The 23,387-nt window shown below is 41.9% G+C and overlaps 1 protein-coding gene and 1 long non-coding RNA gene across 2 annotated transcripts in view; one reads left to right on the top strand and one right to left on the bottom strand.

The window, feature by feature from the left end:
- The window catches only part of STRIT1 (small transmembrane regulator of ion transport 1), a 47,012-nt gene extending 42,040 nt beyond the window's left edge, over positions 1–4,972 (bottom strand). The window contains exon 1 of the mRNA XM_072621026.1: positions 4,840–4,972. Within this exon, the coding sequence (XP_072477127.1) occupies positions 4,840–4,864 (25 nt within the window). The 5' untranslated portion in view covers positions 4,865–4,972. The remainder of the gene's footprint in view (positions 1–4,839) is intronic.
- Positions 4,973–10,610: 5,638 nt separating this feature from the next.
- On the top strand, positions 10,611–20,443 carry LOC140511803 (uncharacterized). The gene is made up of 3 exons (XR_011969678.1): positions 10,611–10,790; positions 12,506–12,530; positions 19,476–20,443. It is a non-coding gene; the product is annotated as an uncharacterized lncRNA (long non-coding RNA).
- The last annotated feature ends 2,944 nt before the right edge of the window (positions 20,444–23,387 follow it).

Here is a 23,387-nt window from a genome sequence, read left to right as displayed (position 1 = left end):
GAGGATTGGATTAGAGGACCCCTGAAGTCCCAACCAGTTCTAGATCCTATCGTGCTATGAACGACCCTGTTGATTTCACTCTAATTCCATGGTCTGTTGTAGTCACAGTCATGAGCGTACACTTTCTTCTGCCCCTTCCTCCAATAAGAATGCCCTCTACCTAACTGAACCCTTAGTCCCAGATTAATTTTCTCCTTCTCCATAAAACTCACCCCAGTAGGCCCACGCATAAAGACCTCTCCCCACTCTGAACATCTGTAAGACTTTGCAACCTATATCATGAAATCTGACAAGCTCATCACAGGCTCTCCTGCATCGTTTGCTAATTATCCCATGTCCGTCTGTTCATCCCTCCAACAAATATTTACTGAGGGCCTTCTCCCTATAAAAAGTCCATTAGCCTTGTCTCCCTATATAACTTCCAAGGAGGAACTGTCATCTATGTCTCTGTTACACTCCTCTGCAGAGCCAAACTCAATAACTTTCCATCACCATTTGGACTGATCTTCAGGATTTAAAAGAAATGGAGATGGAGATGATAAAGTCGTCCCAGCTGAAATCTTTGTCTGCTCAACCTTTAAATAACTTCACAAATAACTCCTTTATTGCCACTGTAGTATTTAAAAGCCAGAGATGAATGGAGAAATAGACACATACAACAACCATGATTCTATTAATTCATTGTATGTGGTTGGGAACACTACCAAGTAATAATCATTGTAAGCCAATGCCCGTGTCTTTGATCTTTCCTGAAATTCTTCCTTCTACCTACAAAAGTCCATTGGAAAACTGGCTTTCCATAGTGGATGCTCTTCCCTCATAATTTTCTCTGATGGAGGCCCTGGCTTCTCCTTCCCAATGCACAGGGAGAGTAACGAGCCAAGTGCCCTTCTGAGTCCTACTGCCTCTTTCAGACCATTGTTTGATCCGCACCACCATGCCCCCATCACTAATCAGGCTCTTCTCTCTTGAAATCTATACAACCCTCTTCTCACCTTTGTGACCATCATCTACTCATCTCCAAGTCATGAAATCTTCCTAATGCATCAAGTAGTATCCTTCCTCTCCTCATCCTCCTTGGTCATTGTGATATGCATTCTGAAGACCATTCCAATCTCACAGTTCCTTGGACTTAATTTCCCTTCAATATCTGTTACCCTCTTCATGGCCATGCCTTTGATCTCATGAAAGCTACCATATGACAAAGGTTTATTAAGCACTTACTACATGTTGAGAACTGTAAACAAAGACAAACAAACAAACAAACAAACAAACACAGCCCTGCCTTCACAGAGCTTACATTGTGTTGGGAAGAACAATATGAAAACATTTAGGTAGATTGCAAACTTAGAGAAAGCAAGTATGAGAAATTGTTGTCTCCCGAAGATCTCAAACACTGAACTCCCCCCGCCCCAACTTTGACCACCACTGCATCCACTTTCCCACATCCCATTCCTTCCTGCCTACTCTTTCATCTTATTTCAACCTTCAATCCCTAGCCCCCTCCCACTTCTCCAGTAGGTCATTCTTCCTTTTCTGTCCATTCAGCCTGGACTTCATGGCTAGATATTTTGACAATACTCTTGCTACCACCCTAAAATTCTTTGCCCTCTTCATCTTTTGCTATGTCTTCCTTGACAATCACTGCTGGCTTTTAATCTTACCCCTCCTTCTGTTCCTGCTCCTCCATCACTGAACTTTGCTGCAAAAAGAGATGAAATTCTACTAATTGTGCCTCATAACTTCAGTCAGGACCTCATACTTTCATTAATTTCAGATCTACTCCCTATCAAGTGACTCACAGTGGCTGGCCCAAGCTTTGTTCATTCTTCTATGCAATCTCTACCTCTCTTTCTCTGGGTAGTAATCCAATTAACTATCTCCTTCTAAGATGGAGGCTATCTGACTTTATTCCTCAGAGAGGCTAAGTGTGCCACCACAGACAGAACAAATACACAAAGGAGCTTTAATATCACCATGTTGGGTCCCTCCCATTGTGGAAACTCCCTCTATCAAACCAACTAACAATTCTTTGGGATAAGGGAGAGAGCATTGAACTTGGAGTCAAGAACCTCCAGGTTCGAATCCTGTCACTGATACTTACTAGCTATGTGACCATGGACAAGTTACTTAAGCTCAGAATTGAACCTTGGTTTCTTCATCTATAAAATAATGAGGTTGAACTAGAAGACCTCAAAGGTCTTTTCAGCTCTAAGCATTTGATGCTGTGATCCATCCTTGACTTAGCACATAAGTCCTGGGGGATTACCTGAAGCTCATAGAAATTAAGTAAATTAAGTGAATTCAGGGTCATGTTTTCTAAATCCTACTGGAATATTCTGCCTCCTCCTAGCTTCCCTGGCTTCCTTCAAATCCCAGTTAAAATCCCTTCTACAAAGAAACATTTCTCAATCCCTCTTAAATCTAGTACCTTCCCTTTGTGGATAGCCTTCCGTATGTATATCTTTGCACATTGTCTCCCCCATTAGACTGTGAGCTCCTTGAGTGCAGGGATTGTCTTTTGCCTTTCTTTGTACTTCCAGGTGCAGTGCCTGGAACATTGTTGGTGCTTAATTATTATTGACTGACTCTAAGCTGCCTATTGTGCCACACTGCCCCAAGTGGACCTAAGGGAACTTGGGCTCCATTTCTCCTATTCTGTCTAGCTGTGGATTCTTGGACAAGTCCATGAGCCTGTGAAGTTGCTAGCACTCAGTTTCCTCATCTGTAAAATGGGAGGAAGCTCTGCTAGGCACCTTTGAAGGTCATTTCCAGTACTGTGGTACTAGAATTAACATCTCCCTCCCAACTGCAGAAGCCCTGTCTTCCCTTCCCTCTTCACTCTTTCTTCACTTATGTCTCAATGAAACAAATGACTCACCTCTTTGCCAACACTGACCTCCTCTCCTTCCTGCCACACCCTGTCTCTCTCATCATCTTCAGTGTCTCCCTCTCCACCGACTACAAGACCATTCAGTCTCTCCTGTCCTAAACAACAACAAAAAAAAAGTCCTTGTGACCAAAGTGTTTCTCAAGGTATCATCCCAGTTCTTAGCCTCATTGTTCCTGAGATTGTACCTCCCATTCAATATTGTTGTTATCGTTAAGTCATTCATATCCAACTCCTTGGTCCACACTGTCCATGGGATTTTCTGCAGTGGATTAAGGCAAACATAGGTTAAGTGACTTGCCAGGGTGACACAGCTAGTGAGTGTCTGAAGCTGGATTTGAACTCAGGTCTTCCTGACTCCAGGTCCAGCACTCTAATCACTGAGCCATGTAGCTGCCCCTCATTCAGCATTAGTTAGAATTAAAGTTCCAGTAAACCTAGAGAAGGTCAGCAGCAGACTTCCCTCATAATTCTCTGCCACCCAAGGGCATCCGAGGTGTGAGGGGTATGTGTGTGTTGGAAGGATTCTTACAAAGTGTTAAATAGGGGTACAATTCTCTGAGCCACCAGACTGCAGGTACCCAGGGCAGGTTTCACTAGGTAATTTGTTTTCCATAACGAGTGAAAGTCCATAAAGAAAGCTTTGGAATCTCCAGAGGGGAGAGTTAAGTATTTACAAAGTAATCGGAGACTGGGGCTGATCAGCCTCAGGCAGTTCAAGGATCTGCGAACAGGGACAAGGTCAGCTCCAGTCAGCTGCATTCCAGTGGAGCCTCACCGGGCAGCTCGAGTCCTAATGTAACATCTATTTTAATGATACACTCTCTGAACGGCCAGGGACATTTTGCTGGTCACTGTGATTTAATTGTGTAAGGGATTCTTGTGCCCCAGAATCAGGAACAGTTCTGGGATCTGTGATTTCCCTGGTGCTTAGAGCTCCCAGGGAAGCATTCAGCCTAATGGTTTACACCTTTCTTGTCATCTCCCACTATTTTGCATCATACTTATTGAATTAATTCACTTGGAAGCAACAAGAGAACATTCAGCTTTAGCAAACTTGACTCCTAAATCTTTTCAATTGGGTGTTCTACTGGAGGGAGAAAAGGAGGCCAAAAGCCTGTTCTGCTCTGCCTGAGACAAATGCTTTGCTTAGACTCTGACCCCCTCTAGTGAGGAGATGGAGCACCTTACATTGTGCAGATCTCAACCACAGGAGTTAGCAATGAGCTTCCACTGCGAAAGATGGAACACATCCATCAATCACCCAGCCCATTTATTAAGCCTCTACTATGTGCCACAGACTGCTCTAAATGTTGGAGATATAGAAACGGAACTGGGATAGTCCCTGCCCTCGGGGATCTTACCTTCTATGAGGAGAGACAGTAAATGCAGATAAGTAAACTCAATCTATATAACAAACACAAGATAATTGGATTGGGGGACCTCGAAGCTCGAAGAGTCATGAGGCCAAAAGGCAAACAGCAGCTTCTTAAGACTTCCGATTTGGGCATTCTCCAGTACAACAGGCCTGATGCTACTGAGATGACCAAAGAAAAACAGGGGTGAGGGTTGTATTCATACCTTTTGTTGGATCTGGATGGCCTCCCATTTGACATCACTTACATGAAAGGTTCAAAGTCAAAGCAAACCCAGAAAAGGTTGGGATGTACTCAAAGGTTACCTGTATTCATTACTACCCAGAATTCCTTGGAGCCAAGCCAGACTTAAACCCACCCAGGTGCTAAGCAGATGGGGAAGGGGGAGCGAATCACACAGGTCGCTATGGATGAGGGGGTGGGAGTGCTGCCCAACACAACAGTAGGCTCAATGTGAGACCCATTTGTAAATGTTATTTTATATTGAATGGCCATGTACATTTTGCAGATCATTGTGACTTAGATCTTAAGAATTTAAGCTTCCAAAGAACAAAGTCTATTTCTCTTCATTACCCCATAATCCAGCATTGTTCCTCATTCACAGAGATAGGACTGGGCCCCTTGACTTCCTCATTGATGCAGGCCAGGGGTTACAGCTTGGCACCATCTCTGCCACTGGGAATCTTGGAGAGCTCCCTAGAGCCTTGAGACTCTGGTGGAGATAAGCCTTGCACTCAAGACTTCCTGATTTTAAGGTCAAGAGCTCTCCCTACTCCCCCACACATCCTGAATGATTAACAAAACTGAGGTTGCTCCTGCAGCTTCCTCTGGTTTTCAGCTATGTGACTGTGTATTTATTCATTCTCGGTAGTGGTTTTATTGCGCAGAAAGGGCTACATTCAAGAGTTCTGAACTGCTGCGAGTCCAGAAATAGTTACGGGTTACCCAAGAAGGTAATAGGAGAGAGGAAAGAACTCCAACTGAAGCCATTGCCCCAGTAGGGGCACTTGGCAGAGCTCTGGGAATGTAAAGAAATGAAAAAACAGCTTTCTCCCCTCAAGAAACGAAGATTCTCATGAATTTATTCTCAAATTTTTCATATTTACAATCAACATGCAAATAACTGGGTATGTATATAAACTGTAAGTCTGACCATTTCACCCTCCCACTGAATAAACTACTGTTTATTCCAGTTATTTCCAGGTTCCATTATAAAATCCTCTGGCATTCAAAACTCTTCATTACCTGTGCCTGCCTGCCTTTCTAGTGTCCTCCTGCTCTACCCATGTCCAGATGCACTAGAATCCAGCCACAGGGGCCTACTTGCAGATCACCAGACACAATACCCCATTTGGACTTGCTGTGCCCCATGCCTAGAATGCTCAGCCCTCTCCCTTCCTCTGTCTCTATCTTGTCTGTGTCTCTCCCCATTCTCTCTGTCTCTCCCCCTCCCTCCCTCCCTCTCTGTCTCTGTCTCCCTCCTTCTCTGTCTTGTCTGTATCTGTCTCTCTCTCTTTGTCTCTTCCTTTCTCCCTCTCTCTGTCTTTCCCTCTCTCTCTGTCTCTCCCTCTCTTTCTTTCTCTCTCTCATTTCTACCAAATCTCAGTTCCAATCTCTTCTTCAGCAGGAGGCCTTTCCTAAGCCCCTCAGTGCCTCCCCTCCCCTCAGGTGACACCACCCTACATGTGTATTGCATGTGCCTCTTTTTTACATGTTATCTCCCCCATTGGAAAGCACAGTCCTTAAAGGCAAAGTCTGTTTTTGCCTTTCTCTCCAGCGTCTTGTTTGGCACAGAGCCTGATACACAGTAAGTCCTTAATAAATGTCCATTGAGTGATTTATTGAATTACTCAAGAGAGTTCTCCAAGTGAGGAACTTTGACCAACGAGGAAGGTCACTTTCTCTACACTTACTAGCTGTGTGACCCGGGGCAAGTCACTTAACCCCGATGGCATAAGTTTCCTCATTTGTAAAATGAACTGGAAAAGAAAATGGCAAACTACTCCAGTATCTCTGCCAAGAAAACCCCAAATGGGGTCACAAAGAATAGGACAAGACTGAACAACCACAATAACAGCAAATGTAGATTTAGGGCTTTCTTCCCCACTTGAAAGAAAAAGTAGGGAAAGCTCCCTCAACATCTTCTCTTAGTCTGGCCAGAGTTGGGGCTAGAGACCCCCTTCGCAAAAGAAATGCCAAAATGTGAAATGAAATCTAAAATAAAACAAATTAATATTTCTTTTTTGATACATTCTGGAATACACGTATACACAAACAAGCCAACAATTTGAGATACATGCACACTTAGCCTGACCCTGACCCTCCCCAAGGACAGTCCTATTATTGGCAGCCTGGATCTCAGTTAGGGAAGAGTAATTCACTCACCAGTCTTCAATCCTCCTTTCTGGGGCTCCTATGATACAATGGGTTCTGGGGTGTCACATTTCACTTGGCTTAAGCCCCCACCCAGAAACCTGGGGAAAATATCTTCCCTGCCCCCGTCAGCTGGCTCTCTTCAGATGAAAGAATGTTGGCCACCTGTGTAATAAATGAATAAGATACCAGTGAACATCATAAGTTCTACAAATAGTAAATCGGTAATATGTCTCAGAAATCAAGAGCCCTGATAGGTCATTGAGGTATATTTCAAGTTAAGAGCTAGAGCAAATATACTCCACTACTAACTTTTATCTCTTTGTATCTCCACCAGTTAACACAGTACCTGGCACATAGTAGGTGCTTAATAAATATTGACTGATTGGTTGATTAATACAGACAGGCTCCAGTGCCTCCAGGCTTGAACTAAATGCCACGATGTATGTACTCCTAGAGCTAGAAAGGACCTCAGAAACATCTAATACTGGGATTGGAATCTAGACCTCCATGAACTCTACCCTCGTCCTTCAGTCCAAACCATAGGTTCATATTAAGATCTTAGCCTAGAAGGACCCCAGAACCTGTCATTTCACTTCTGGAGAAACTGAAGCCAAGGGCTAGGTAGAGTGATCTGCCCAAGATCACATAGGTAGTAAGTGGCAATGCTGAAAATGGGACTCCAGTCCTCCGACCTCAGAGCCCCACCCTCCTGCCTTCTCCAACTCCCTACATTGTCTTTTTTTTTTAATCCTTCTAGTATGTCACGTATCAATAGTTACGTAATCTGTCAGAAGACAGGCACACCAATTCTCTATGGGTGAGGGATATCATCCAACAATTTTGGGAAACAATTTAGAAATTTTTTAACACTTTTAAGGTCCCTAAAGTATACCTTTGGATTCAGCAATACAATAGGTATATACGCTAAAGAAGACAAAAGCAAAGAGAAATCAATCATAAACATTTATTAAGCACCTACTATGTGCCTACTACTCAGCACTGTGCTGAGTACTGGGGATAAAAAGAGCAAAAGACAATCCCTGCCCTCTAGGAGTCCACATTCTAATGGGGGGAGACAACATGCAAACAACTAGGTACAAACAAGCTCTATACAGAACAAACAGGAAATAATTAATGGAGGGAAACAAAAGAATTAAAAAGTGTTGGGAAACAGGGTTTTAGTTGGAACTGAAAAGAAGTCAGGGAGGTCAGTAGACAGAATGGAGGGAAAGTCTTCCAGGCATGGCAGATGGCCAGAGAAAATGCCCAGAACTGAGAGATAGGGTGTCTTGTTCATGGACCAGCCTGGAGGCCAGTGTTCTGGATTGAATGCAGAAGGAATTTCCCAATCTGGGAGTCCACCACATGAATACAATCATGGGTCCTATCCCTGTCCAAGAAGGCTAATGTCTGACAAGTTAATGGGTAAAAAATCTACCTAAATATTTTGCTGCCTTGAAACTAACATGGCACTGTTTCCAGCAGAGGGCAACAAAGAACTTTCAGATCTCCAGATGGATGAGAAATTCTGCTTCATCAGGTCTACATGGTTAGCTGAAATGCATTTTGGCGGATATGTGGGCTCCTCAATGTACTAACTACAGTTTAGAAAAAAAGAGGTGAAACAAGAACAATATCCTTGCCTTCCTCTTCACCCTATCAAAAGAAAATGATCTCTACTGTATATTTAAATGAATAACATGGCTTTCTTTTTCCAGGAACCATCACCTGAAACAGATCAAATAACTATCCTCTTCTTTTCCTAAGGATATTTTACCTGTGTGATTGAGACCTTCTCTAAAAGTGAGAGCTGACATATACACGGTGCACTGTGCTTCACAAAATACTTCACAAACATGAGCCCATTTGATCCTCACAAAACCCAGAGTTATCAGGCAATTGAGTGGAACTTAGTAAGGGGAAACCTTGACAGCAGCACCAATATTTGGACCTCCAGGGTTTATGGTTGCTTAACTAGCAGTACTTAGACTTTGATATATACTACATCAGTACATATCCATCAATCAATTGATCAACTCATTAAACACTGTTTTCTATGTGCTACGTACCAAGAAAGGGGGGAAAACAACTACTACCTTCAAAAACCTCACATTTAATGGAGAAGATAACACATAAATAATTAGGTACATACAAGATACAAAGTAGATGGAAAATAACCTTAGGGGAAAGCTATGTCAACTGGGAGGAGATGAGGAATCGTCTCCTGCACAAAGGTAGCATTTAAGCTGAGTCTTGAAGGATACTGGAGATTCTAAGAGGCAGAGGAGAGGAGGGAAAAGTGCTCCAGGCATGTAGAACAGCCAGGGTAAAAGTATAGCATCTGGAAATGCAATTTCATATGTAAGAAACAATAAATAAGTTAGTTTAGTTGAATTGTGGAGGTGAGTAAAATATAAGAAGATTGGAAAGATAGGAAAAGACCACATTTTGAAAAGGAAAGCCAGATGATTTTATATTTGATCCTGGAGGTAATAGGGAGCCACTGGAGTCTATTGGAGTATGAGGGAAGGTTCAACATGATTCAGTGATATGAGTAGATCTTCAGGATGAGTGAGGCTGTATAGAGTATGACATGATTGGCAACCTAGATAACTGGAAAGATGGTGGTGCCTTCAATAGAAAGAGGGAAGATCAGAAGAGGAGAGGCTAGAGGTGAGGTCAGGGGTATGAGTTCTGCTTTAGATATGTTGAGTTTGAGATACCCCGTTTGAGATACAAGACTGGAAGAGATGTACAGCGAATATACAGAATAAATACAAGTTTGTTCTGGAAGGAAGGCCACTAGGAGCTGAGAAGATTCAGAAAACCTTCATATATAAGATAATGTTTTACCTAAGACTGGAAGGAAGTAAGGGATTCTACAAGGTGGAGGTGAGGACAGATCGACTTCAAATATTTAGACACAGATTTGGCCAGTGCAAAGGCGTGGAGATGGGTGATGGAGAAGTCTGAGGAACAACAAATAGATCAGACCCATTTTGTAGATGAGGAAACTAAGGCTCTGAAAGATTAAGAGAAATGTTCATGGTCACATAACAGATAATCCAATAAATGAAGCAGAGTCAGGATAAATTGGAATCTAGATAAGTTTATATAATCACTTCATGTACTACTTACCATAAGCTAAGGAGATCAACCTTGAAGGATGTCATTTATTAGTACAATTGCTATTGCACAGTTAAGGGAAGAGAGTGTATCTAAGAAACTATGATGATCTACTGCATTAAAAGCTGCCCAGGGGAATAAGGTCAGAAAAAGAACCACTGATTTGGCTTTTAAAGAGTCTTTAGTAGTAACCTTAGAGAAAATAGATTCAGCCCAGGGATGGAGGAGTCAGGAGGCATATTACAGAGGTCAGAAACGAATATACAGTGAGAAGGTAGAAGCAGAGTGTAAGTAATAAAGGAGTTTCTCAGTGAAAAGGAACAAAGATACTGGACGATAATTTGAGGGAAGGTCAGGCCGAATAAGAATTGTTGTTATTTAAGGAGAGGAAGTCTTCCATCACTCCTACAAAACGTTATTAATTATACTTACAATTAAAACGGCATTGAGCTTTTACCTCTCATCTGTTAAATTGGCAAAGATGACAAATGATGAAAATGTCAGGGGGGGCTGTTAGAAGACAGGCATACTAATTCACTATTGGTGGAACTATAGTTTGGTCAATAATTTTAGAAAACAATTTAGAATCATGTTTCAAAACTCCTTGAATTATACCCTTTGATTCAGCAATATTATTCATAAGATTGTTCTCTATGAAAGACAATGCAAAATTATTTATAACACCCCTTATTGTTGTAGGAAAGAAGTGGAAGGAAAATGAGAGTCCATTAATTGGGGAATGGGTGAACCAGTTATTACACATAGATGCAATAGAACACTATTATGTCATAGAGTATGATGAATATACAGAATTCAGAGAAAAGTCAAACTTGCCCGAACAGATGAGAACTGAAATAAGCTGAGCCAGGCGAACAATGTCTACGCCAACAGTAATGTAAAGCAACACAACAGTGATGAACTTCAGAACTCTGATCAATGGTGCCTTCAGAGCAGTGAAGCTGAAGTAGCGATGTATCTATAGCACTCGATGGAAGGTGCCAATGTTACATTCTGGCAAACAGGTACAGAAGGAGGCATACTTGGCTTTTAAAAGAAAATTCTTCCTCTCATTTAACGCAAGGTTGCTCCTAACTCTGTGTAAAGGTGATTGTACTAAGAGAATAAATGGCATCAGGATTCCTTCAAGGCTGATCCCTTTAGTTTATGGTAAATTGAGTCCAGGATTCTGCACTGATTTGTTTTGTTATAAGAGCGTACGGATGAGTGGAATCATGGGAAAGTGATAAGTGATTTTTTTCAATAGTGCATGAGTAAGACATTTTTTTTAAAAAGCCACTATGTCTTACTGTCTCCAAGCATCCTAAATGTCAGCCAATCAATCAGTCAACAAGTATTTATTAAGCATCTGCTGTGTTCCAGGTGCTGTGCTAAGTTCCAGGATTAGAAAGAAAGGCAAGACATTGGCTCTCAAGAAGCCCATGAGGAAAATGATATGCAAATGACTGATTTTTATTTTATTTATTTTGAGACAAGCTATATACCAGATAAACTGGGATAGTCTCAGAAGGAAACAACTAACTTTTAAGGGGGTTGGGAAAGAAGATGGGATGTCAGTTGAGACTTGAAAGACGCCAAAAGGTAGAGATGTTGAAGGAAGAGTTTCCAGGCATGAGGTACAGTCAAGGAAAATGCCCAGGGTCAGGATGTGGAGTGTCTAGTGTGATGGAATGCAAGGAAGCAGGCTCAGTGGCTCTCAGAAGACTTAGTGGTAAAATGTCTTCAGCAAACCTAATCAATTTACATTTATTATTAGATTGTGTATTCCTTGAGGTCAGGAAGGGTGTGTCATTTGTCTTGATTTCCCCAACAGACTTAATGCAGAGTAAACACTCAATCAATGCCTTTTGGGTGTTTGAAAACTGAACTGAAATTGAGTGCTTCTACAACTCTGCTAATCGGCTTTGCTAAAATGCAATTAGAATCCTGCTGGTCAACATGGGGCCCGTTTTCAGAGAACACACTTCAGCTAGTGCTAAGCAAATGTGACATAATGTTATCAGGGATATTTATTAAAACTGTCTTAGGAGGTAGACACTCAAGCATGAAAACTGAGCTGTTCGGGAAGGCACCGCTTGTCAACTGCACAGACCCAAATGGCTTTTTTGTACCTGATCCCATTAGTATTTGGTCATCCTTCGAAAGATTCGAAGTAGATGGGATTTATTGCCTTTCAAGGGAATTTGTTAAGAGGTACCATAAGAAGTAAAAATAACAGCCATTCCTGATAATGCAATGTGATGCAATCAGTCCACAAGCATCCATGAAGACAATTCTCCCAGGCAAGTCCTGGAAATTCATACACACAAAGGAGACAGTCTAAAACCTCAATGAGGTTGCTATCTGCTGAAATATTAGCACTAGGTTCTTTGGCATAAGAAACCCAAAACTATTCATTGGAACGTAAATATTCCAATGACTGATAACTTAGAAGATGAGTTATATTTCACTGTTTCAGAATAAGAACCGTCATGAACACCACGATCTGAACTGAGGTCCTCTGACTCCAAATTGAATTACACAGCCTTCCTAAGAGATGGCTTAGCAATGAGAATCTGTCCCCTGTGGGGTTTCTTTTTCTCACAAATGGCCCCCTGAGCCTGACCTCATAGTAATAATAATTACATTTATAGCTTGCAAAGTGCTTTATAAATATTATCTCATTTGATCCTTACAATAGCCGTGGGAAGTAAGCGCTATTATTATCTTCATTTTACAGAAAAGAAAACAGAGACAGACAGAAGGTAAGTGACTTATCCAGTCATACAATCAAGAAGTGTCTAAAACTGGATTTGAACTCAGTTCTATTCTGACTCTAGGTTCAGTGTGCTGTACACTGAACTACCAAGCTGTCTCAGGGTTCCTATAACACAGTTTGAGTTTTATCCCAATTATCCTGCCCTAGGCCAAGGGCACTGCAAGGTGGCCAGTGAGCACTTCAGCTGTGAGGTGCCAAATTTACAAAGAGGAAAATTCTGTGTCTTATGAGATCGAGAGATCAGAGCCCCATCCTAATTTCCCCTCAATTCCTCACCAGTTTCCACCCTTTCTCCCAATTCCCCATCACAACAAATGTGGAAGGTTAAAATCAGCCCCTATAAAGTTATTTTCTGTTTCTGGAAAAAGAAGCCTGAGACTTGAATGAGACACTATAGCAACTCTTTCCAAGGTCTATGAATTTTGCTGGCGAGAAAACCCACAGAAAAATGCCACAGGCTATTTGCTGAAACCTGCAGCTGGACTCAAAAGCCAACAGGAAATCATTGCTGACAGGACCACTGCCTCCAGTTCTGATAACCTTGGGCTACCCTGAGAGGAATGACTCCAATGGCCGGGAACAAATTGGATTTGATTGTTTGATAACTGCTCCTTAGGTTCCCTCCCAACTTGGTCCATGGCTCTACCCAAAGGGTTAAAGAAATGGAAGGTTCACTGTCTATTCATTCACCTTTTGTCCTCCACTGGAAGAAAAGAATAAAGGATGAGGACAGAGGGTCCCAAGGAGGTCTTTCTTAACAAATACCCCCCAAAAAAACACCCTTGAATTATCAGAAATCCTAGGAAAGCCCTAGAACCAATCTCTTCATCCATGGATATATCACACCTCCTGAGGGACTGACCAAGAGCGAAATTTCCAAAGATTATACTATAATAAGTACTGCAGGCCAGCCCTTTTCTAAACTCATTTGCCCAGGCCACCAAGAGCCTAGCACCATCCTAAGTGGTAGACCTACCAGTCTTCGGCAAAGGGCTCTGGGGTGCTCCAAATGCTGACTTTTCCACATACCCACCAGCAGCCACAGGAGGAGCCAATGTACTTTACAAAGACCATGGATTTTCATTTTCAGAAAATATCATCTGATCCAGAATTGATGGAGATCTGGGTCTGAATCCTATCTCTTTGTTACCTGTATGACCTGAGGCAAATGACCTCACATTTCTGGCCCTGTTTCCTTGTCTGTAGGATGATGGGATTGGATAGTATGATCTCCAAGTCCTACCAGGACTGAGTCCTGGGATTCCCTCAAGGGTAGGATGTGGAACTCTAGGTCTTCCCACAACATTCTGAAAAACAATCACTTTTCAGACTACCTGAAGCACCCACTGGAGTGAATTTTGTAGGAGAAGGGGCCCTTTTTGTGTTCCTTCTATCAAGTCCCCACAAGTTCCCTAGGGCCACTTTCAGTAGCAGGTGCTGCCAACTGGGATGGTTCTGCTGTCCAGTTTACTGTGACCAGTCACAGATTAGGAGAATCTCATTACTAGAAAAGAGCACCACTGAAAATCCTTGTCCTAGCTGTGTGACCCTGGGCAAGTTATTCAACCTCTCTGGGTCTCAGTTAAATTACTGTATCCTCTCTGTTTCCAGCATTTTACAATTATTCCTCTTGTTGCCTAAGCCATAGCAAACTTTATCCTACCAATGGATAAATCGGTGTCCTGCAAAGATTTGAGAAACAATAACCTAGAAACAGGTCCTAAGCTCAGTTGGCATCAAGTGGTCTTTAATGCTAGAGAATGAAAGAATAGGGGATCTCCAGCACACAGATGTAACAGGTTCAGAATATCCAGTCACAGACCTAATATGACCAATAAATTTGATTTCACTCTCAAGATATTATTGTAGGTAGCTCTACACAATTACCTGAGAGGATTCATTTTGTTTCTACAGACTGTTTACTTCCAATGACTAGCATTCTCTTGGGAAGGAGCAAACTCAGTGTCTCTGAATTAATTCTGGTGCTGGTAATTGTATTTTCCAGAATAACATTATGTGGAGAGTTTAAATTTTATAGTATTTTACTGAAAAGCAGACGAGTATGGAGGATAGGCTTGGAGTAGAGAGGTTAAAGGCATTGCTTACAGTCCTCAGCTGGTATGTGCCAAGGATAAAAAGACCTGGGTTCAAATCTTGTCTCTGACATATACAGACTTGTGACCTTAGATTAGTCACTCAACCTCTCTGTACTTTTAGGAGGTTCTCTAAAGCTCTAAGTGACAGATGAGCTGCTTCCCTGCATTGGTGATGGATGGTTCCACTCAAGCTGTTCCATATGCTGATGAAATCACCAGTCAGCATCTTACATGTTAAAGGAACAAGATAAATAACAGTGTTTTCCATACATTATTTGGGTTGAACCTCACCACAGACAACCTTCCAGGTAGCTCCCACCCATGGTATTGACCTCATTTTGCAAATGAGGAAATTGAGGCTCAGAGAGGATGTTACTTGCCCATAGTCTTATAGCTAGAGTGGAACCCAGGTCTTCCTGATTTCATTCTGCCTATTGCATTTCTCATATAATAATGAGCTGATTTCCTATAAACTTAAAGACTAAATTAGGTCTATGAGAAAGGTAACAAAGTATGTCTCTATCATGGCTAAAGAAAAAAAGAAAACTAATGGTCACAGCAGGAAAGAAGAGTCATCAAGTTCATAGAGAAGATGATAGATCTTGAGCAAGAAGGAACCCTAGAAGTTAGGTAGTTGTAATAGCAAGTACCCTAGCATACTCAGGATGACCTGCTAGCACGGGTTCTTGGATCTGCTTTTCTTAAAGGAAAGCGACTTTTAAAGGGTCAACCATCTTAATTTAATCAAACACATATATTATTCACTTAGTTCAAGGGAAAAGTCAGCACCCTGAGCTTCAGCGAAAATGCAAACAGAAATTACAAGCAGATATTACAATCAGAGAAAATAGCATAAAGACCAACAGACAGGGCTTCTAACTGTCTGACCATAAGCAATACATACATTGTAGATCCACAGGCAGATCCAACTGTCTGACCACTACATACATACATAGTTACCAGAGAGAGAAGCACCAACTTCTAGGCTTTCAAAGCCGGGGGGGGGGGGGGGGGGGGGGGGGTGGTGGAAACGTTCCTTAAGGCTACTCAGTCTCATCTGGCCAAATTACACAAACAATGTTAACCTCAGAATATACATAGAGCAAAAAGGCTTCACAGCCCATGCTTCAGTACTTAATTATCAAAAGGTGTGAAAGCCTTCAAGCATGAAAACCTCCCCTAAGCAAGCTTCCTTTAATGGACTGGGTGTGAGATCTGTTAATGGGTGAAGAAGATCTTCAACTCCCATTAACATTACAGTAGTCCAACCCTTTCATTTTACGAATTAGGAAAAAGAGGCATTGAGACATTAAGTGACTTGCTCAGAGTCATACAGCTATTAAGTATGTAAGGCAGATTTAAACCTAGCTCTTCCTGACTCCATGCCCAGTACCCTATTCACTAAATAGTATTGTCTTCATTAGTTAAAGTACTGGCCTCATTTCAACAAGCAATTAAATCATTTTATCCATTGATAAGACAAAGCTTTCCATTGCCTAGGCTACTAAAGGGAGACCTACAAAAGGTTGGGAAAGGAAAGTACCTGGTGATATACCTGAAGACCAGAGAGATTGAATAATTTGACCATGGTCACACAAGTAGTAGGCATCAGGGTTAAACTAGAACCTAGGTTTTTTGACGGCTGGTCTAGTGCTCCTTCTGATAATGGGACCCTCCAGGGAAAACTGGGACATCTCAGGCTGTCATGAGTCACTTTAAACTGGGAAAACTATACAAGTATCCATTTCATAAGAAGGCTCGGGAATACTTATGGAGTATTGGTAGTAGAATCACACAACAAGGTCCTAGCCCTCCTTTGTTACTAAGATTGTTTGTGGTGGTCAAGACCAATGACATCATGGATCATGCACAGCACATGAAATAGATTTAAGTGAGATAGAGGTGCACAAAGCTGTCTGCCTCACTCTCCCTTCCAGAGACAAGATGACTGAGGAGGGCCTGGTACATAGTGGATGACCTTGGTATTCTTAATGTCTGACCAAGCTCTAAGCACTCCACAGTTTCTGCCTCAGCCCCCTTCATGGCCATTGGAACAGATTGTTCTCCTGAATTTTATCTTGTGAATTAAAAAACATTATTCTGAGAAAGGCTATACCATGTTGCCAGAGGATCCAGGATACAAAAAAAAATGAAGAACCCCTACTCTGGTTAAAATAAAAACTCCTTAGAATGTGCTTTAAGGCTGTACAGGCTGGCTTCAATCTCCCTTTCCAGCTTTATTTCATGTTACTTCTTTTTTGCATTCTATTTTTTCTTCCATGAATTATCAGCCTAGAATGCTCTGCTTCCTCACCTCTACCTGTTAGAATCCTTGTCTTCTTTCAAAGTCAGCATAGTTGTTACATGCCCCTCGCCCCTAAACCATCTTGGTAGATGAGTTGAACCAGGTTAAGGGTAACCAGTCAACCTCAAACCCATCAGTGTGTTAGGGGAATGTCTACCCCAAGAAAGGGAACCACTTAACCCCAACAGAATGGGCAGATGAGAACTAAGATGGAAGACCTTCCTTAAATTTTATGGTGCATGTCAGTGAAAAAAAATAATGTGTTGGAATTCTAAAATACATTTGGATTTCAGACTCTTGCATTTCTAAGGATGGAATCCCAATTCAATCAACTGCTCATAGCAACGTACAACCAAAGGGCTTATTTTAGCTATCACATAATCATCCTTCACAAAAGAAGGATAAAAATCATGCTAATTCACATATTTGCTCTTTGTCCTTCCCTGCTTAGTTGCTAACCCTTGCTCAGTCATTAGCTATAACCTATAAAAGAGCCCATCAGATGCAATTCTAGCAAATTTAGACAACTTAATTTTGGATCTTGAACTTATCCCAACAAATATTTGCTGTGTCTTTGAGGGTCTTTAGGACGTGAGCTACTTATCTACCTACAGAACCAAACCTAGACTCGAGGGAGATGCATCTATGATCTAACAAGTCAAATCTATGCGTGATTCCCATAGGGCACGTCAGAGGGTAATAAGTGAGGTGAATTGTGACCAGGTTCATAAATCAGAAGCAGACACTCCTTAAAACTAGGTTTAGGAATTTGTATATTGCTTTTGAATCCGGTGAACCCACCTGATAAAATCTTCTCAAAGGCTAAAACTCATCCGTTCAGAAGTAGGAAGCTGCCTATTGGGGGAATTAGTTCAGCTCCCAAGAGCTCTTAACCCAGAGCTTTGTGTACAGCTGTTGAATAACTGAGGGAACTCTAAGAATAGTTCCTACTTATATAACACTTTGAGCTTCACAACTTGACAAAAGTATTAAATACTTATGATTGAAAGAGACGGTTAGAGATTGGTATTAATAAAAACCAAAGAAAGACAGTCCCTACCCTCAACAAACTAGAAGACCGTACATTCTGCTTGAAAACATTTCCAAGCCTCTGCCGGAGTTTAAAGATCTGTTCTAAAAGCCAACAAGAGGCAAATGAGTGAGCTGCAGGGAGGTAAAAACCAGTTTCATGCTTGTTACCCCCCAAATGGCAGAATAACGAGCTCGAGAGGTCAAAGTGATTAAAACTGATTTCAATTTAATTCAACAAGTCATTATTAAGGACCTACAATGTGCAGAGCAGTGGATAGAGAGAAATCCAGGAATATCTGGTTTCAAGTCCACCCTCTGATCCCTACTGGATGTGTGACTGAACTTCTCAGTGCCCTAGGCAACTCTCTAAGACCCCAAGGGTCAAACCTGTATTAATACAGAGAGTGTGAGAGAGTGTCTCCAACCTAGAGCTCTCCATGTTATACTGGTGAAATCATGTCCAGCCCCCATAACTATAGACATAGTGCTAAGGTAGGAGAATACCAAGTCCAAAACTAAAGTGGGAGTAGGGGGAGACTACCCTCAAGGGGGAAGAGCAGGAAAAATACATCTTTGTGCATTAATTGATAAAGTCATTTCAGGAGCAAGGAAAGCCTCTTGTTGGAGGTGGCTACTTGCAGGAAGTTTAAAATCCTATGTGGCAGGTATATAGAGCATGGATGCTAAGACTGGGGCGCCACCTGTGTCCCATGGCAGGGAGATGGCAGATGGCAGGGATGGGGGTGGGAGGCAAAGAACAAATGGGTCAGTTTGGCTAGAATATAGATTTCAGGAGAGGGAAAAGTTGGAAAGATCAGAAAGGGGGTTGGAAAGGTAGGCTGGAGGTAGTAGTGAGGCTGGAAAGATTGTACAACTGGAATTGTGGGGCTTGAACTGGAGAGTTTGAGTGGTTAAGCATACCCTCTTGGCAGAATTTAAACAACATAAGGTTCATTTGCACCATTAATTTGCCCAAGAGCTGGAGGCATGATTTGGAACATCAATGTTTTGGCTTGTGCCTCCCCAAAGTTTCTCTTCCAAGTGTGTTTCTCATCCTTAAATTGAGAGAGTAGGTTCCTGGACTTGGGAGCTCGACAGGACCCACTAAACAGGATGATTGGGCATACTTTCCTCACAACACCCCCAAGCATCGTTACCCTCTTTTGAGAGACTGGGAAATTGAGACTCAAAATAGTAGTCCAAGAGTCAACTAGAGTTCAAAATCAGCTTCAGAAACTGATGTAGCAACTTCTGTTGTCCCCTCTCAAAATCCCCATCTTAGTCACTGCTGCCATAAAATAATGTGGCCAGTTCCATCCTAACCAATGCCTGGAGCAGCCCACCTCTGTTGAAATGATTTATGCCAGTATCCCAGTCCCCAGGAAAGGTTCCCATGTCACAGGTGTGTGCTGCAGCCTGGATGCTGCCTTTATGCAGATAAGTGACTGTCTAGTCCTCCCTCAAACTAATTGTCACTGATGTTCTTTTGGCATCCCAGATCTCCCAGTCTGGCCAGATCCCATCAGCTCTGACTACACTGATAAAGAATGCAAGGATGACTTACCTCACCAATGGAAGGTAACGTGTGCAGAGAAAGAACCCCCAGTTGCTTTGGAATGTTCACATGCAACAATTCACAGGAACAATTGTCTGCCTCAGCATCAATTACATCAGCAGCCCAGTCTCTGCTGTTTCTGCAGACACCAAACCAAAAGATCCTGTTTCCTTTGCAAAGTAGTGTGTAAAAAATAAAGCCCCTAGCATCGTTCTGGCTTTTAAACACTATTAGCAAAGCACTCGACATTTTAAGTGACTAGAAGGCAAACAGCCAAGCATCTTCACTGAAGCAATGCTCAAGAAGCCCACCTGGGGTTGATTTTTCCTTCCCCACCATCAGCCTAATTAGTCCTGGAGCTAGCCTGTCAAGTTGCTGCCATGCATTTTCAAAGGACTCCTTTTCTTGAAGATAAATCTTGTTGACATTTACCATCTGCTTTTGTGGTGCTGGTGAACCTGTGGCAGTTCCTGGTGCCAACTCCTTCCCTTGGCTAACGAGTCAATTCAGCCATATGTGATGTGGAGCTCAGAAACTTTTTCATTACCTGACAAGTCAGCCAGATACACATTGTGGCCAAGATGTTCTGTGCATTTCATCTGTGTCCCTGATACCATTTCTCTGAACGTCATAAGCTCCAAGAAAGACTGACCCTAGAAAAAATGACAAGAGAGATCCGTGATTGGAAGGGAGCAATGGATGGAAGATGAAAGGAGGCAAATGTTAGCTTCATGAAAGGAAGAGCTTCCTAACAGGCAAACCTACCCCAAGGGGGAATGGATGGGCTGTCTCTCAGGAGGGAGTTCCTTCTGCATGCTGAAGGTTTCTGAGCCAAGAATAGAGGAGCACTCATTTAGTGGCTTATAAGATGTGTTCTTGTTCAGGTCCTAAATAGACCAGATGACCTCTAACTATGAGATTCTGGGATTTTTGTGTACTTTTTATGGTCAGTTTTACATAAATTATCTTTCGCTCAGCTGTTTCTAGATGCTGCCAATAGCATTAACCTTGGAAGAAATAGCCATTTCTCTCTCTCTCTCTCTCTCTCTCTCTCTCTCTCTCTCTCTCTCTCTCTCTCTCTCTCTCTCTCTCTCTCTCCCTCTCTCTCAGAGGGATTGGACTTAGATTTCATCTTCCTCCAACATGAAGAAAGAAATTCCTTTCACTAATGTAGATTAGCACTTTATAGCCTTAGAAAGTTTCCTAGATCATTGAGAAGTTACATGACCCATTCATAGTCACACAGTCAATATATGTCAGCAACAAGACTTGAACCCATGTTGGTCTTGCCTCCAAGGCCAGCTCTTCCTTTTGCCACACTGTTTAAATTATACACATTTTCTCCTTATATTTCTTTGTCAAATCCTGATCCATTCACAGGGGCTTTCTGTCTTCTAACTTTCTAGAAGATCATTATTTCACCTCAACTGTTTTACCTTCAAGGTCTTTAGTCATGTTTCCTCATTTGTAATTGTCCAGGTTATCTTTGAATCCTTCATTAAAACTCTCCATTTTGTGATAACAAGAGAGAATTTCAGAGAAACCACTGAAAAAATGCATTAATTGATGCAGAATAAAGTGACTGAAACCAGAAGAGCAACTTGTACAATAACAACACAGCAAAGATAAATAACTTGGAAAGATGTCACAATTCTGATCCACCACTGGTCACTCTGGGATTGCAGGAGGCCAGTGGTAGAAGGCCACTTAGCTCCTGACAGAAAGGTGATCTGTGCAAGGGGAAGACTGTGCCAGATGTTTTTTTTTGGACACAGACAATGCAGGAATTTGTCAACAAGGACAATGCGTATCTCTCTTTCAAGGGTTTTGTTTTTCTATCTTCGTTGGAGCTAGGGAGAAAGGAGAGCAAATAACATTTTAATTGGAAAAAAATTTATTATTAAGAACTTTTCATTTCAAGGAAGGATAGGAAGATGAGAAAGTTGAGATGACAATTATTAACTGAGTCTGAAAATGATCTCAGCCTTTTCCAGGTACTCAGCCCCTGACCATCTGTCCAACTTCCAATATGTACAACCTAAAAGATGATTTGGGCAAGAGCAAAATTCCATTACCAAGAACAACACAACATGGTATTGGGTTTTAAACCAACCAGTAATTTTTCAAGGTTCAATTTCACTGTTCAAAGTGAGCCCTCATGAGATCATTGTAGTTCAGAGCAAGCTCAATGTGAATCAACAGTAAGATGTAATGATCCAGAAAGTGAATACACTTTTGTGCAGCATTAAAAAGAGAGGCAAACTATCCAGGATCAAGGAGGTCACCTTGTTCTCTGTGCAAGTCACATCTCTCACATTGATTCAGTTCTAGGTGCTAGATTTGAGGGAAGGACTGTGACAGAAGTGGAGGTCAAAGGGTTCAGAGAAAGGAAAGGAGAGGTGAATTGGAGGACCTGGGTTTGGATCCAGGCTCTGCCATTTACTACTTGGGTGACCTTGGATAAGTGGCTCTGCCTCTCTGGTTCTCAACTTCCTCATTTGTTTAATGAAAGGGTTGGACTAGTTTTGAGTTCCAAATTTTTTTGTTAGGAACAGCCATGTTTTCCCCTAAAGGCTTTGAGACTTCCATCAGAAAAGGATGGAAAACACTGTCAATGGAATCCCTTGGTTACCATCTGCAAAGCCATGGAATCAATCAATGAACAATCATTTATTATGTACTCACTATGTGCCAGACACTGGGCTTGTGCTGGGCAGGACTGTGCAGTCTGGAGATAAGAATTCCAGCAAACTGGAATGGTGAAATCAGAAACAGCTTAGAAATCCACCCAGTAAGACTTCAATAATAGCTACTATTTACGTAGCACTTTATAAATATTATCATATTTCAATCACTCAATCAATAAACATTTATTAAGTATCTACAATGTTTCAGGTACTGTGCTAAGCACTGGGGATATAAAAAGGGTCCAAAGGCATTTCCTGCCCTCAAGGAGCTCCCTAGTGGGGGAGACAACACTCAAACAAACGTGATATAAGCAATTGTAACAGCAAGCACCCTGAAATATCCAGGATGGCCTGCTAGCACAGGTTCTTAGATGTGCTTTTCTAAAAGGAAATCAACCTTTGAGGAGTCAACAATCTTTAATCACATATACCAACAGAGAAAATGCAAGCAGAGAAATAAAACTTGCCAGGGCTTCTAATTGTCTGACCATAAGCAATACATACATCACAGATCAACAGACAGATCCAACTGTCTGACCATTATATACATACATAGTTACCAGAGACAGAAACACCAATATCTGGGTTTTCAAAACTGAGTGGGGGTGGGGAGGTTCCTGAAAGGCTACCCAGAGTCTCATCTGGCACATGAACATTCTCCCAAATACTAAGCCCGAAAGTAAAACCTCACCTCAGACTACATGTACGCTTTTCAGAACCAGAGGACATCACGACCCTCATGACCCAGTGGCTCATTAGCAGTTAACAAAAAGTGTGGGAATTCTAAAAAACAAGCCCCCCCCCAATCAAGCTTTAATTAATGGGCTCCACCTGAGGGCTATTAATGGGGGAGCAGAAGATCTTTAACACCCATTATTACAGCAATACACAGGATAAATAGGAAATAATTAAAAGAAGGAAGACACTGGAATTAAGAAGGCTTGGGGAGGACTTCCTATAAAAGGTGGGGTTGATCCTCTCAGCAGCTTTGGGAAGTAGAGGCTATTAGTATTTCCATTTTTTCAGATGAGGAAATTGAGGCAGATAGTGGTTAAATGACTTGCCCAGGGTCACACAGTTAGGAAGTGTCTGAACCAGGATTTGATCTCAGGTGCTTCTGACTCCAGGTCTAGCCCTGTATTCACCATGCCACTCAGTTGCCTCAACC

This window comes from Notamacropus eugenii, chromosome 6, assembly GCF_028372415.1.
Source record: "Notamacropus eugenii isolate mMacEug1 chromosome 6, mMacEug1.pri_v2, whole genome shotgun sequence".
In the NCBI taxonomy this organism is placed as follows: domain Eukaryota; kingdom Metazoa; phylum Chordata; class Mammalia; order Diprotodontia; family Macropodidae; genus Notamacropus; species Notamacropus eugenii.
The sequence above is the reverse complement of the archived record's forward strand: the minus strand, read 5'-3'. Positions and strand labels throughout refer to the sequence as shown.